Here is a 16,071-nt window from a genome sequence, read left to right as displayed (position 1 = left end):
TTGCAATCACTCCTCATTTCTATTTCCTATTAAATGTTACCTTCTAAATATTTTTTACTTCTCCTCAATGAAACTGTTTTCTTTTTACCTATGTAAAAGTTTTAGTTAATATTTTGTTCTATCCTTTTTTATTTATTTTGCTTGACATCAAGGACAATGAACACAATTTTATTTTTACATTTAATCAGAGATCTGCACTGGTTTAAAAGTAAAAACTTTACGTTGGGAGATAACCACTAAAAATATCTGTAACTTTCACCTGGGATGGCATGACTTGCATCATTGTTTTCAGTGGACTTAGTAAGCCCTATGCAAGAAAACCCTGAAGCAATGAATCTTAAGTTTTATTAGTTGCTAGACTTGGAATAATTCATCACACTCTGAATTCTAACAAAATAATTAGAATAAGCTCCCTAAGCCAAACTTTCAAAAATATTTTCATCATATTGCCTCCAAAGTCCCTGCTATTCTCTCTCATAGAGAGGTACACATTCTTTGAGTTACTCAGTTAGTCTACAATAAGGCGATCTACACCATCCATTTCAAACTAAAAGTATTGGATTCTAAACTGTGTACTTGGTCATGGCAGAAGATGTAGTAGTCTCACCAGAAATTCTAAGAACGTACCATTTGAATCAGGTACCTAACTCATTTGCATTTTTCCTTGACTATTTCAAAAGTTAAAATGAGATGGTTTAATTTTAGGCATCAACTTGGCTGGACTGAGAGGTCTCACTGGCTGGTGAAGCATTGGTTTGGGTGTGTCTGTGAAGGTGTTTCCAGGGGAGATTGGTGCAGGAGTGAATGGACAGAGAGGAATGACCTGCCCTCAATGTGGGTGGGCACCATCCAATCAGCTGGAGCTCCGCTGGGACAAACAGGCAAAAGAGAGGGCTTATCTCTCTCTGTTCTCTCTCCCCTTCCAGAGCAGGACGCCTTCTCCTCCTATTGTTGGACATCAGGCTGCAGGTTGTCTTTTGGACTCTGGAACTTCCATCAGTGGGCTTCCTGGGGCTTTCAGGACTTCGGCCTTGGACTGGGACTGCAAGGTCAGCTTCTCCAGTTCTGAGGCTTCCAGACTTGGACTGAGCTATGCTACCAGATTCATAGGCCCTTCAGCTTGCAGAAAACCTATTGTGGGACCTCTCTCCCTCTGTGATCACGTGAGCCAATTCCCCCTAATAAATCCCCTCTCATACATCCTACTGGTCCTCTCTCTCTGGAGAGGCCTAACACAGCACCTTAGGTAATCCTGGTCTTCAATACTTTCATAGTTCTGCCTTCCCTCTCTTATGGCAACTTTTGATAAAAGAATCTTAAGCAATACAAGTCTTTACCTGTCCTCATTGTTCTGTAGCTCCTAAGTATTTAATCATATGGGGCCTTTTCGTTTAAATTCCAGTTGATTTTCCTTTTATTTCTAGGTTTCACTGTTAACAAAAATTAGGCATCTTCCGGTAAATTGTTGCATAAACAAGCATATCTGGGCTGTATTTATAATCCTGTCTCAATTCTGAGCTTTAAATGGTGCAATTACCATTGATTCTCTGGGAAACAATTTCATTACAGCTATACCTACTTAAAATGGTATTTAGATATTGATAATGGGTTTTTATTTGGATTGAGAATCAACTTAAATTCGATGATGAAACACAAGAGAAACTGATGGATCTAGGGTTCACCTACTTCTGATAGTATATTCTTCAGAAAGCCACTTCAACTTCCTGATTCAAATTATTTATAAACTAAAGGCAAAGGCATGGCATAATAACAAAAATACTTTATGTATGCTTGTTAAGAGAGATGCACAATTGAAATTAATGACTTAAGAACCCATAAAAAAAAGGGTCTGTATCTATGAGCAACTAGCAAACACTACTGTCAAATATCTTTATATCCCATTGAGTTTACATACAGGACTTCTTCAGCTTGCAAGCTGTGTATCCTACGTTAATTATAAGTCATCTGTTTGGAATTAAGAATGTATCTTCTAATGGGAAGAATATTATAAATGGCAATTACCTTCCTAAGCAAGAACACAAGAGACTACTTAACATGTAACACAGTGAAAGACTACTAAGGCAATGCCTGGTACAATATCAGTAATTATATTAAATACTCCTGAACAAGAATTTTTAAAACTCATTTTGGATGGCAGTGCTTAAGAGATTATTTACTGAAAGATAAATAACCAGATGGAGATTCTAAGATAGTCTGCAGTATCTAAAACATACTGAAGAAACTGCTTTTTATTAACAGCCAAGTTTTCTTCAACCTGTATCTCAGCATAGAGATAACATTAATCAGCATTAACGTTTTTATTACCTAAAAGCTGTGACTACAACAGTGTGGAACACAGAGGGAGGGGATACGATAACGACCTGTCTGAGAGTATAATTTCACATTCCGCTCATTAAGGGAAAAAAATAGATTGGAGGGAAAAATATTCTAAATGTTCTCATACTTTCACATCAGAATCACTGGGAGGGATGGTTGAAATAAAAATCATTCAGCATCAGCCCCAGAGTTTCCGATAGGGTAGATCTGAGCCCCTACACTTTTGCTTTCTACTTGAGGATTCATCTTCCCAGGCATGGGTGCAAAACTGACTCCGGCACAGACAGAAGCACAAAGAAAGGGAGTCACTGCTGTAAATCACGCTCACCTGCTGCTGCCCCTCCACTCCCTAATGACCTGTGTCTGGAGGCGCAGCCTGTTTACGGTCATGCTCCATATCCCCCGCCTGTGTCTTGATAGCTAAGTCCTAACAACTTCCAAGACTCTTATAGCAGCTAAACTCTAGCTACTGCGTCATCTCCTTGCAACTGTATTTCGATTCCATATCCAGGCTCGTGGTCAGTGTTTGTAATTCCATTAGACTGCAAACCCCTCAAGAGGTTCCTGATTTACCTGTGTGTCTCCACAGCCTTGCTCACAGCTGGGCTCTCAGGATGAACTTCAGGAATTTTTGTTTAACTGAACTGACGCCGATCATCGCCTTATCACTTTGATTATGCTGCCATACCTGGTTGAGAGTGCTTTTACTGAACTCTAAACCTGGCTTGGTCCCATGCAATCTGATGCCTAAGCTCCACCCTCCTATAACTCTTACCTTTCTTACCTAGAACTCCAATCTCCACTACCACCTACCCCAGACCAGCCAGTTTTTCTAACTTGTTTCATTAAAAGCCTTCACTAGAAAATAATAAAGTGTAGAATGGGCGGAAAAGAAGAAAACTGATTAGTAGCAAGATCTCCTCCAGATGGCCCTGAGCTTCTAATGAGTGCAGACAAAGACTGATAAACACAGGGAACCACCACCACTCACCCCCAGCAAAAACTACGGTATGAAAATTCCCTACTGATTCAAATTGTAACTAATTTTCAAAGACAAAGAGAAAATCCTTTAACTCCTACCGTTCTTAACCTTACAGAATTCTGACCCTTAAGACTGCCTAAGAGAGAAAAATAGGAGGAAAGCTACATCTACAGGTTTTAGATGAAAGATATTTTACTTGCAAAAGCAATAACAAAAAAAATATTTTGCAAAAAGGGCATGACCAATTTTTACAATTGGATTTGACAATAAAAAAGAATAGGTTTTGCAAATACTGCATGTTCTCATTTTTAAGCAGGAGCTAAATGATGGGAACACATGGACACATAGAGGGAACAACACACACTGAGGCCTTTTGGAGGGAGGAGGGTGGCGGGAGGGAGAGGATCAAGAAAAACAACTAATGGGTACTAGGCTTAATACCTGGGTGATGAAATAATCTGTACAACAAACCCCCGTGGCACAAGTTTACCTATGCAACAAACCTGCACTTGTGGCCGGGCGCGGTGGCTCACGCCTGTAATCCCAGCACTTTGGGAGGCCGAGGCGGGCGGATCACAAGGTTAGGAGGTCGAGACCACGGTGAAACCCCGTCTCTACTAAAAATACAAAAAAAATTAGCCGGGCGTGGTGGCGGCGCCTGTAGTCCCAGCTACTCAGGAGGCTGAGGCAGGAGAATGGCCGGAACCCAGGAGGCGGAGCTTACAGTGAGCCGAGATTGCGTCACTGCACTCCAGCCTGGGCGACAGAGCAAGACTCCGCCTCAAAAAAAAAACAAAAAAAAACAAACAAAAAAAAAAAAACCTGCACTTGTACCCCTGAACTAAAAAATTTTTTAAAAAAAGAAATAGGTTTTAAACGACTAAATAAGACAAAAGATGTCAAAAGTATTAGGATGGAAAGTCAATGTCAACATTTAAGTCATGGCGTAATTAAACTAAAAGCAGCCATACCCAGTGTTATTATGCAAATACTACAGAAAACCAGTAAGACATAAAAAAATACCCACACACACTGGAGGGGGAAAAAAAAGAAAACTTAAAGAAGTGTATAAGAATCCCAAAAAAACAAGAGATAGAGCCAGCCAAAAGGATGACTATAAGGAAAATAAAATCACGGATCTGGTCTCTCTCCCTGATCTTTTGTCCCTGGTCTCCCTACACTTATGTGGTTTCTCCTTATTGCCATCAGAATATTCTGAAATACAAATCTGATCATGTCAATTCCATATTCAAAAAGTTCTGGTAGCCCTCTACTGTCTAAAGAACAGATTAAACATTTTTAATATAGCAGGTCTTCAAAAGCCCAGTCCCCTGACCAGCATGATCTTCCAATATTCTTTTTCCTCTTTCTACTTTCTGCTCTGATCAAAGAACTAAACTATTGTCCCAAGAGATACATGCTTGCACACCTGCGTCCACCCTTTTTGGAAGGCCTTTTTAATACATCTTCATTCCCTGGGAGCAAGTTCAAATCTAAACAAGTCCGTGGCTCTCACGGCAGGCTGTTCCCATCGCAGGCGCTCTCTCCTTTCCCTAGCAGGTTATGTTTATGATTTTACCTGTTATAGCACCTGTGTGTGCGTTCAGATGTATTTGCACTAACGACTGAAGGGTAGCAGAACACGCCACCCAAAACATGTCATATTGGCATAAGGATTATTTCTAGCTACAGGCCGATTGAAAAGCAGACAGATACAAGAAAAGCTCTCGGCTCTACCCTATCTGACGAAAAGCAGGACATAAATTTAGAAAGGTGTCCCTCCTCCCTTCTCCACCAGAAAGGACAGAAGTTCCTCCCCGGAGAGGGCTTTGGACCCTTATCAGCTTAGTCAAGGCACCAAAGGAATCTACACAACAAACATTACTAATTAGACTTTATCTACCATTAGTCTCCTGTATGTTTGCCTTCCCACAATTTGCTTTCCCTTAAGAGACTCAAGGTCCTTCTCCTTTGCCTTGTCACTTCTCAAAAAACGTATTGCTCCTTGTTGAAAGGCTACATAAGCCAGAGTTCTAAGCCACCTCTTTTGAGAATTACTCTTTTCCTGAGTTTTCTCAATACACTTCTGTTTTTCTCTTGTTAATCTGTCTTTTGTTAGAGGTCCAAGCTGAGAAACTGGAAGGGTAGAGGGAAAATTATTTTTCTTCTCCTACATCTATCCCCCCAAACCCCAAGAGTCTGCAAGATCTTCCGAAGAAGTCAGGGCATGGTAAGTGGTTAAGTGCTCAGTAAATGCTTTCAGAAAGAATAAAGGATGGAGAGACAGTCCTCATGGCTTTTTTGTAGAGCCGCTTCTAAAATGTGGGCCTGCTCACACAGCAACTGCGAAAGCAGCTTCATATAGGAGATAGGGGAGTTGTTTAGCTTCAGAAGTAATAAAAAACTGGTCCTTGGGTTTCAAAATCGTAATATATAGACACACATGAAAATGGCAAGACTTTAAATCATTACTTAAAAGGTACCTTTGTTTACATGGCATTTACAACAGACACAGTTTGAAAATCGTCTACAGATTATGTCTGCTGGCAAAGCCGACATGGTAATGATTTCAGTAGCAGAAGAGGAACACAGCCAGCCACCATCAAACAAATCAAACCACTGTGCAAATTAACCACCTTCTCAGCTACTTACATAAAATATTCTTTCTGTTTTTCTTTCTTTTTGTTTTCTTGAGACAGAGTCTCGCCCTGTCGTGCAGTGGCACGATCTCAGATTATTGTGGTCTCCCACTCCCAGGTTCCAGGGATTCTCCTGCCTCAGCTTCCCAGGTTGCTGGGACTTACAGGCACACGCCACCATGACAGCTAATTTTTGTATTTTTAGTAAAGACCAGGTTTCACCATGTTGGTCAGGTGGGTCTCGAATTCCTGACCTCAGGTGATCCACCCGCCTCAGCCTCCCAAAGTGCTAGGATTACAGGCGTGAGCCACTGCGCCCAGCCTCTTTCTGTTTCTGTATCAGGGACCTGGTCAGGTGAAGCTCAAAGAATTATTAAATGTCCATTTTTCATCATGTTAAAGTAAGTTGACAGCTACTTATACAAGGAACAATTCAAACTCATAAGCAAGCAATTCAAACACTTACAATCTTTTTAGAGATGACAGTCCCCAAAAGGCACCTGGATCTATACTACTAATAAGATTGTTTCGGAGATCCCTGTTAAAAATAAAATAAAAGTTATTCACATATCAACACTGTAACAAGTATTCAGGCACACCACACTTACCTGCTACACAAAAAAACAAAAGTGTAATAGGAGGAAACTGAAGCCAAAATGATTAAGCCAAGATCAAGCCAGTAGTAAATGGCAGAGTCAGAATGCAAATTTGACAAATCTAGCTCCAGAGTCTTTTGGTTTGGTAAATAAAAGAATAAAAATATATGTCATAAAAGAAGTATGTGACCTAATATATTATTCAACTTCACAATTATCACTGAACTACAATCATATACATTACTTCTATAATTTCTTCCTTAGTATGCCATACTTTGAATATCAAAGTAAATCTAATTACAATTGTCATAAACATCATTCAATTGAATTTTTAAAACCCATCTTCAAAAATATACACTCTAAAATTCAAGTCTTTTGGTTGTTGATATATTTTCCCTTCCCTGGCCTTCTAAATTTAGGTTTTTATCTTTTTTGTTGTTGCTGTCATTTGAGACGGAGTCTTGCTCTATCACCCAGGCTGGAGTGCAGTGGCGTGATCTTGGCTCACTGCAACCTCCACCTCCCAGGCTCAAGCAATTCTCATGCCTCAGCCTCCTAAGTAGGTGGGGTTACAGGCGCCTATCATCACAGCCAGCTAATTTTTTGTATTTTCAATAGAGACAGGGTTTTGCCATATTGGCCAGGCTGGTCTCAAACTCCTGACCTCAAGCAATCTGCCTGCCTCAGTCTCTCAAAATGCTGCGATTACAGGCATGAGCCACCACACTCGGCCTATGGTTTTCTATGGGGTGAGGATATAAAATAAGTGTGTGATAAACCACAATAAATAGCTCAAAGCACAGATGCACAAGCTTCATACCACGTGGAATTTGATAGCAGTCACTATTTGTCCTCATTCTTCTCAAGTGTGCTGGCACATCCATGCAACAGCACTACTACTTAGGGATGGGAGGCAGCAGTGAGTGTCTCAGCCACATCCCTCTACCTGTGTGGTTTTGCAGACAGGCTATGGCTACAGCTCTCTTCCTGGTCACCGGGCTCAGCTGGGGACTTACCAGTCGCCTATACAAGTGTTTGGCTAGACCTCTGTGGAGAGCTGACAGTCTAAATACAGTCCTTTTCCCTAGACCACACTTCTGCCAGTGACTGGCCCACTCTTCAGCTTTATGGGACCCCCTCAGCTGGGGCTGTCTGTCAGGACCCACCTACAACCTTGTCTGCTGAAGCCAGAGTGGCCTCTGCTCATCTCCCAGGGAAGCTGACGCCAGATGGCGAACTGAAACTCTTTTCAGTTTTTCTTCTCCTGACATCCTTACGTAACAGTGGCAACCTTGCCCCTTCTTTATATAGCCACGTGTAAGCTTCCAACACTACTCTTCATTTAAGGATGCACACACCACTGGTGAAACAAAACAGACAAGTAGAGAAATGCTCAGTACAAGCCAAGGTAACCAGTACCTCCAGGGTGCCTTAGTCCCTTACTTACTTGAAATGTACAAGACCTTCCTAGAAGTAGGCCCTGGACCACTGGCACCCCCTGTCAGCACAGCACTGTGTGAGGCTCTTCAATGACAATTGCTCCGTCATGGGCATTCTCACCTGTGCCCAGGCAGTCTAAATTATTTAAAGGAAAATCCTCAGTTTGCCTTCTCCACCCACTCCAAATCAGAAAGCAGCAGGCATCCCTTCTCTACCTATGCGACAGAAAGGACTCCAAGGAGGTCTCGCTGCAATGAACACAGATTCATGTGTTTTCTTCCATCCAATCAGAGGCACATTCAACGTCACTGTCCCACCAGCTAATGAAAGTGAACTGCCGTACATGGCATGCCTCATACCATGTGAGTTTTCTCTCAGGCTCATTCTATCAATATAGCAAAAGTTACAACATCAAAATTGGCTTCTGGTTGGATTCCCCAGAAATTTCACAAAAGCATCCTGAGGAGGTTGGCCCTTCGCTCAGCAGCGAAGCCCAGAGCGTATTTACCGTAAGCCCAGCATTTTTGATATGTTAGTGGCACTGTGGCTTCCCACACTATGCGCGCTGTTTAATACCTGGTGATAGAGACTGGACTAGAAATTCTCAAGAACGCTGCTCTGGAAATGCAACCTGTGAATTCTGGGATCACTGTGGCCTCCAGCAAATTCTATGGTCTTTCTTACATCTCATCCTCATTTTAACATACGGGCACTCCTCAGTAGCTAGGGTTGGGTTTCCAATTCTACCACCTCCCCACAATCAGAGCCAGGTTTTTCAAAATAAAACCAAACCCCCTGCAACCCCCCCCCCCAGTACTTCACAATATTTTTAAAAACAAAATGATTATTAAACATCAGTATAAAATCTACACTCTGATTACTATCACTGGATAGGTAGTTCATTAATCAGAATTCTGAAAACTTCATATTCCCTAAGAAGAAAACAGCTTTCTCGATGCTGGTAACTACCCTAACTTTTTGGGTTTTTGCACCCAACCTCTAAGATATTTTCTAAATAAAGTATCTGAAAAGATCTGAAAAAGTCAGGAAGCTTCACAAAATACACTTAAATGGTCAGAAAAGGTCTCAGTAGTCAGGTAAACTCACAAATCCCATTGTTCTCTCTGGACTTCCAACCAGCTTTTAAGTTCTCTTAACTTGGAGTAAAAAGATGACCCCTGGTGTAGCAATTTCAACAGAAAGAGGAATATTATGCAGAGGGTAAGTTCCCTACTGTGAACGCCATGGTCCCAGCATCCTTTTCTCCAGGTACCTGCTGCAGCAGACACTGACAGCACGGCAGCGCTCACACCTGCGGTCCCTCTATCTGCAACTCATCCCCATGCAGCTTTCTCTTGGGCGCCTCCTGAGAGTCAATCCAGGAAGGTCAGAGGGGTAAAGGGCATGAATGGCCATAGGAAGAGCCCTCACCTGGGAGCAAAACAGAATATCCCAGAGGGCTGGGGGTTCTGAGCGTGTGCCTCACTGGCTCCCAGCAGTCCCCAGTACCAGCTGCCTGCTGCAGGAGCTGCTTGGGAAGACACTGCCCTAACAGCTGCCCTTGCTTCTCATGGTCCAGCACCAAATATGAGGGCTGTTGGGCAAACTTCCCAACCAAATTACTACACGGAAAGCTCACCTGGGGACGTGCTTCTGGGGAAATGCAGGTTAAGATATCCGCCTGGTAATGTGACCCAGCCAGTACCCAGGCCAAGCAGAGACCTAAGGAAACTCTGCCCACTCCACTCTAAGGACAAATAGCCAAAGGGTGTAGACCAGAAGCCATTCAAAAATTCAAAGCTTCTGCAGTGAGTGAAGGTGTGAAAGGTTTGCAACTATCAAAGGTTCCAAAATTTAATAGTAATAACACTATAATTATTGCTGTCAATTATTTAATGTTTATTTATTTACTTATTTTTTTGGTGGGGGGAGCAGCCTTCTCCATTGCTTTAAGGTGGAAACACCTCTACTTCTCCATATGGTACAGGTAGTGCCCCCAAATTTTCAACACCATCCCTTCAGGCATGACACCTGATCAACCTTGTGCAGATTTTTCAAATACTCTGGCCTTAGCAATTATATGACTTTGGTCTAACTACATCCAGGACTTGTGGGAGAGGGAGAGATGAGCATAGACGTTCCCACTGGTTTGATATGAGGTCAAGATCTGAGTCTGGAGCTGCTAATGGCCCTGTTGCTACAATCTGAAGAAGCCAACAGAATGGAAAAGAGAAAAATGGTGAGCCCCTGGATCCAGCCAAGCCTGAAATCCACCTCTAACTCTGGGCTGTTTGGATGCACAAACTACTAAATATAGTGAGCTGGTGTCTATCACTTATGAGACTATTAAGACCTTATAATCACCCTAGGAGGCAGTGTCATTGTTTAAGATGAGGAAACTCATGCGCAGAAAGATTAAGAAATTCAGCCAAGTTCTTGATCTTAATAAGTGGCCAGGATTTAAGGGTATCTTTCTGACTGACACAGTGGAGATTTGCTAAAGGAACCAAGTAAATGTATAGCTAAAATAATAGGAAAACAGGTAAACCAAACACACTGAAAAGTTGGCCATGATCAAGTTGAGTTGCTGGAGATAACATTCTTTCGACTTCTCCATATGTTTGAAAAACTAAGTTATTTTATGTGGTAACCCCCAGCCTTCCAACTAGGCCTCAAAGTTACTGCCTCTCTGTCCAGGTCATCATCATCAGTCTAGCCCAGGTTGTAAACCACACAAGTTCTCACCTACGTCCGATTCTCCATTTGAAGTGATCTTTTTAAACACAGACCTGATCAAGTCTCTGCTCTGATTGAAACCTCAAAAAGATATACAGTCCCTCAGAAGGAAGTTCAGGTGCGTTAAGGTAACTTCCAAGACTACCCATGGTCCCAGCCTTGCCCACCTTTCCTTCACCAACTCTCACTTCCCATCTGCTCAACATCTTCCCTTAACACTCACCCTGTCTCTCTTCATTTACACCAGTCATACTGCAAGATGTTTCTAGAAACGGTATTTCCTCTCACCTCCAGTCCTCTGCACTTGGGATTCCCTGTCCGGAACACATCACAATCTCCTCCAACTCACAACTTCACCTCCATCCCTCTTCACCCACGAATCCTTGAGGCCTTGGGTGAAACTCCATTCCTTCCTCCAGAAAGATACCTGTGAATGCTGGGCACACTGGCTCACGCCTATAATCCCAGCACTTCGGGAGGCCGAGGCAGGTGGATCACCTGAGATCAGGAGTTCGAGACCAGCCTGGCCAACATGGGTGAAGCCCCGTCTGTACTAAAAATACAAAAATTAGCCAGGCATGGTAACGCACACCTGTAGTCCCAGCTACTTGTAAGGCTGAGGCTTGAACTCGGAAGGCAGAGGCTGCAGTGAGCCGAGATCACACCACTGCCCTCCAGCTTGGCGACAGATCAAGACTCTGTCTCAAAAAAAAAAAAAAAAAAAAAAAAACCCTGTGAATAACAGTGCTCTGCACCCTGTCCTGTGGCATCTCTTATCACGCTGTACCAAGTGCACCTCAATTACTTCAACTGTCTTCACTGAGAGACCACAGGTTCCACAAGAGCAGGCTCTGCTCCACTCAGCGAGGGGGAGACACGCAATACAGAGTGTGTGGAGGGATATGTTCATGGACGAAAGAACACACCAAGGCTAGGAGACAGAATTACATTAACCTTTCTATAAAAATATTTTAGGCTGGGCACAGTGGCTCACACCTATAATCCCAGCACTTTGGGAGGCCAAGGCGGGTGGGTCACAAGGTCAGGAGATCGAGACCACCCTGGCTAACATGGTGAAACCCCGTCTCTACTAAAAATACAAAAAATTAGCTGAGCGTGGTGGCAGGTGCCTGTAGTCCCAGCTACTCGGGAGGCTGAGGCAGGAGAATGGCATGAACCCAGGAGGCGGAGCTTGTAGTGAGCCGAGATCGCGCCACCGCACTCTAGCCTCGGCAACAGAGCGAGACTCCGTCCCCCGCCCCCCTCCAAAAAAATATATATATATATATATATTTTTTTTTAGTAAGTTATGGTTGGCTACAAAATTACAAGGCTGTTCATAAAGTCAGATAATCTGGAGAATGCGGTATCTCATTACGAATCATTTCCATTTCTCCATAAAAGTAGACAGTCATGATGTCTGCAGTTGACCTTCGAATAATTCACCAAACATATGTAGGTATATTCCAATACAGAAGAAAAAATGATGGCATGTTGTTAATAATTACTGAATTGTTGAATCTGGGTAAGTAAATTGGTAATATGAAAGATATGGCACTGCCCTTTCAATTTTTCTGTATGTTTAAAACTTTTCATAATCAAATATTTGATCCCCAGCATTTAAGTCCCAGGAGGTACAGTTAATCATCAGGACTGACTTATTAGTTCCTATCTTCCTCCCTGCAACTCCCCAGCTGACCCTCATTTCAACAAGATGATTTTATGAAAAAATTCAACCTGTATGTTTTTGACTTGTTTTGCATAAGCTAAAAAGCTCTGTAAATAGAAATATATAATGTCAGTTCCATTTTTTTAAAACATACGTTTCCCTTTTCAGATTTTAAACAGCATCTACAACAGGAACTGATTTAGCTAAAGCAGTACATCAATTTGGAGTCAATGATGAACTGCATATGTTTCTACAAAATACCTCTCATGAATAACTGAGCACTGTAATATAATTTAAAGATATACTTTTCCTTTAATAAAAAATTCCTGACATATTATATAACATTTAATAATAGCCATATTAATCAGGCATTGCCAAAATATATTTATAGTCAGATTCTCTCATTTAACATCCCCTTTTCCCCCCACCAACCCACAGCTTCCCTAGTAAACAGGAGTCTGACTTCAGGATGTATGGCTAAATCTGAATACATTGGATCATTAAAGCATAAATGAAAAAAAGCACAAGAATTGCTTAAATAGAACTAAAGGAATATTTTAAGTTCTTGGTAAAAGAATTACCTCCTTTAGGAAAGAACATAAAGTAGACCAGCTAAGATGCCTTTAACTGCAAGTATCAGAACCCTCAATTCAAAATGGCTTCAACAATCACAAAAGTAATTCTCTGGCATCACAGGAAATCAAGAGTTGGGCAACCTTTGTGGTTGCTTCCATCCATCTCTCAGATCCACCATCCTCAGAATGTAACTGTGCCTTCAGGCTGAGCCTGACTTACAATACGGAATCCCAGGTTCAGAAATCACCTCCAACCACAAAGTCATAAAAATAAACAGACTTTCTTCTCGTACCTCTCCTTAAAAGCCAGGAAATCTCTCTCCACATCCCACAGCAGACTGCTCTGCTCCTCATCTCTTATTGACTAGGACAGACTCTGTCAATAGCTGGAAGAGATGCTGAATTACCTTAGTGGCCTAGGGGTAGGATTCACATTGGAAAGTCAAACACAGTGACCAGTAGGCAACTGTAGCGTCAGCAGTTACAGAGTATATGGGGAGGCATGTGTCTAAATACTGGTAACTGAATACATAGCACAATACAAGAATGGCAATTCCATAAAATGAAGACAGAGATGGGGCTGGGCGCAGTGGTTCACGCTTTACTTGGGGGGTGACCCCAGAATGCACCAGTAGAAATCCCAATAATTGTGGGAGAGCAGCCCACTTTAGAAAGAAAGAAAAAGTGATGAAAGGGCTGGGCCCTTTTTTTCTCCCTGTTTATACTTTATTTTATTTTATTTTATTTTATTTTATTTTATCCCAGCACTTTAGGAGCCTAAGGTGGACATTCACTTGAGGTCAGGAGTTTGAGACCAGCCTGGCCAACACGGTGAAACCCCATCTCTACCCAAAATACAAAAAGTAGCTGGGCGTGGTGGCACACACCTGTAATCTCAGCTACTTGGGAGGCTGAGACAGGAGAATTGCTTGAACCTGGGAGATGGAGGTTGCAGGAAGCCAAGATCATGCCACTGCACTCCAGCCTGCACAACAGAGTGAGACTCCGTCTCAAAACAAACAAACAAACAAACAAACAAAAAACAGATGGAAGAAGGAAGGGTACAGACTAGTGAATGCATGGATGATGGATACAAAAGTCTCAATGCTGAAAACAATCTAAAAAAAACCGTATCTACTAAAAAACCAAGCAGAAAATGTATAGGAAGTATAAATTTAGGTAATTCTATCTTTTAATAATAATGTTTTTTAGCAAGTAGGCCAACAGAGACAATTACTATGCAAGTTTAGCAGCCTAACACCATGGGGCCTATAGGATCGAGAATCCAAAACATCAATTACCTGGGTGGGTGGGGGGAAAGACTCCTTGGTTGATGTGACAGAAGGGCCTATATACTCTTCCTGTAGATGTCTGCTAGCTTCTCTCCCTCACCTCCCTCTGTTCTGTGCTTTCCTCCTGGAGGAGGTGTCCCTGCACACTCTACTGAAAACCAAGGACACCCTCAGCCCACAGAGAGCCCCCTCCTGACTGGTTTTGCTCCATGGCACTTACCACTATCTATCATCTTCTTTATTTGTCTGAATCATTTCATTTATTGTCTATTTTCTCAATCACTAGAATGTAAGTTACACGAGGCAGAGAGTGTGCACTACTTGTCTTCTTCACTTGAAAAATGTCCAACACACGGTAACTCTTGATCACTTTGTTGAATGAATGAATCCTCACTGTATTTATCAGACCAACTGGTGCTTGACCCACACCCACTTCTTCTTATCACACTATGCCTTCTCCTAAACAATCTCATCACCACCTACAGCTTTGAGTCCCTAGACTCAAATTTGTAACTCTAGACCAAATGTACCACTTCTATGAGTTCTCACTCAATGTCTCCATCTGGAAGCCTAACAGCCATCTCAAAAGTCAACCTATCCCACGTTCAGTGTGGTATAGGATACCATAATCTGTGCCTTCACAAAACCCCAGGGGATTCTAATACTCATGAAGTTTGATAACCATGGTCTAGTCTAGGGCACTGGTCTCTAAACAGAGAGTATGAGCTTTAAATTACCTGAGACCTGACATGGCTCCCTACTTCTACCCCATCCCAAACCGTCCCATCCAGCATGAGCAAGGCTCTCTCTTCAGTCTTTCTAAATTTCATCCCATTCCATCACAAACTCCCAGACATTCACAGTGCTGCACTCCCAAACTTAGTATCCTCTTACACATTTTCTTTATCCACAGTACTTGAGATTTGCTTACTGTATATATCCTATGTTTCTCCCCATTACTGCATATGTTCCATAAACCCCAAGCCTAGCACAGTGTGAGCACCTTAAATGCTTGTTGAATACACTTAAATCGGCTACATGGAAAAGGCTCATTATCTGTTGAGGCAATACTTGTACCAAACCTTCATATTAAGTCAACTATCTTTTTATGATTTTAATTAATATGATACAATAAATCTGCATCAGTTATCCACTCATTAGACTTCTAAAATAAAGCAAACTACCTTCAAAAGGTGAACCAAAACTAGAAAACTAGCTTCCATGACACCATCGGGATTTAGTTACTTTGTCATAAAAAATAAAACCCCAAATCTAAGCTCCTAAATTTAAAAAAAAAAAAAAAAAAACTCAACCTAAATATTCCTATGAAAATAAAACACACACACACTGCTATCTTCCTACATGGGGCAAGATCAGAAACAAATGATGGGTCATGTTCATTAGTTCAACGGAGCCAGCTCTTACTATCTCAGCCCACTCTCCCCACCCTACCCTACAAAACCCTAACCCTTATTCTGTATGACTTGGCTCCAGGAATTCCAAGGCCACAGCTTTGAAGTTCTGACCTTGGTGTGAGTAATTCCTTGTTCTGCCAACCATCTTTTACACCATACCCTATCTGCTGTATTTTCAAGTCATGCGGTTATTCTATTCTCACCTTCAGGACTCTCTGACTAGGCAAATCTGAATGGCAAACATGTTCTTTGGCCGGTTGTATCTCTTAGGTAGAATTCTCCCAGACAAGGGTGAAAATAATGGCTTTACTCGGGGGGTGACCCCAGAATGCACCAGTAGAAAAGTGGGAAGTGAGACAAGAAAGAGAATGATGCCTAACAAGGTGAGCT

At 42.0% G+C, this 16,071-nt stretch overlaps 1 protein-coding gene across 1 annotated transcript in view; it reads right to left on the bottom strand.

Annotated features, from left to right (window-relative positions):
• Positions 1–16,071, bottom strand: part of ADGRA3 (adhesion G protein-coupled receptor A3) — a 130,525-nt gene that overhangs the window by 69,616 nt on the left and 44,838 nt on the right. Inside the window, exon 3 of the mRNA XM_050791113.1 lies at positions 6,425–6,496. Within this exon, the coding sequence (XP_050647070.1) occupies positions 6,425–6,496 (72 nt within the window). The remainder of the gene's footprint in view (positions 1–6,424; positions 6,497–16,071) is intronic.

The sequence above is a fragment of the Macaca thibetana genome, chromosome 5 (genome assembly GCF_024542745.1).
Source record: "Macaca thibetana thibetana isolate TM-01 chromosome 5, ASM2454274v1, whole genome shotgun sequence".
Classification (NCBI taxonomy): domain Eukaryota; kingdom Metazoa; phylum Chordata; class Mammalia; order Primates; family Cercopithecidae; genus Macaca; species Macaca thibetana.
The sequence above is the reverse complement of the archived record's forward strand: the minus strand, read 5'-3'. Positions and strand labels throughout refer to the sequence as shown.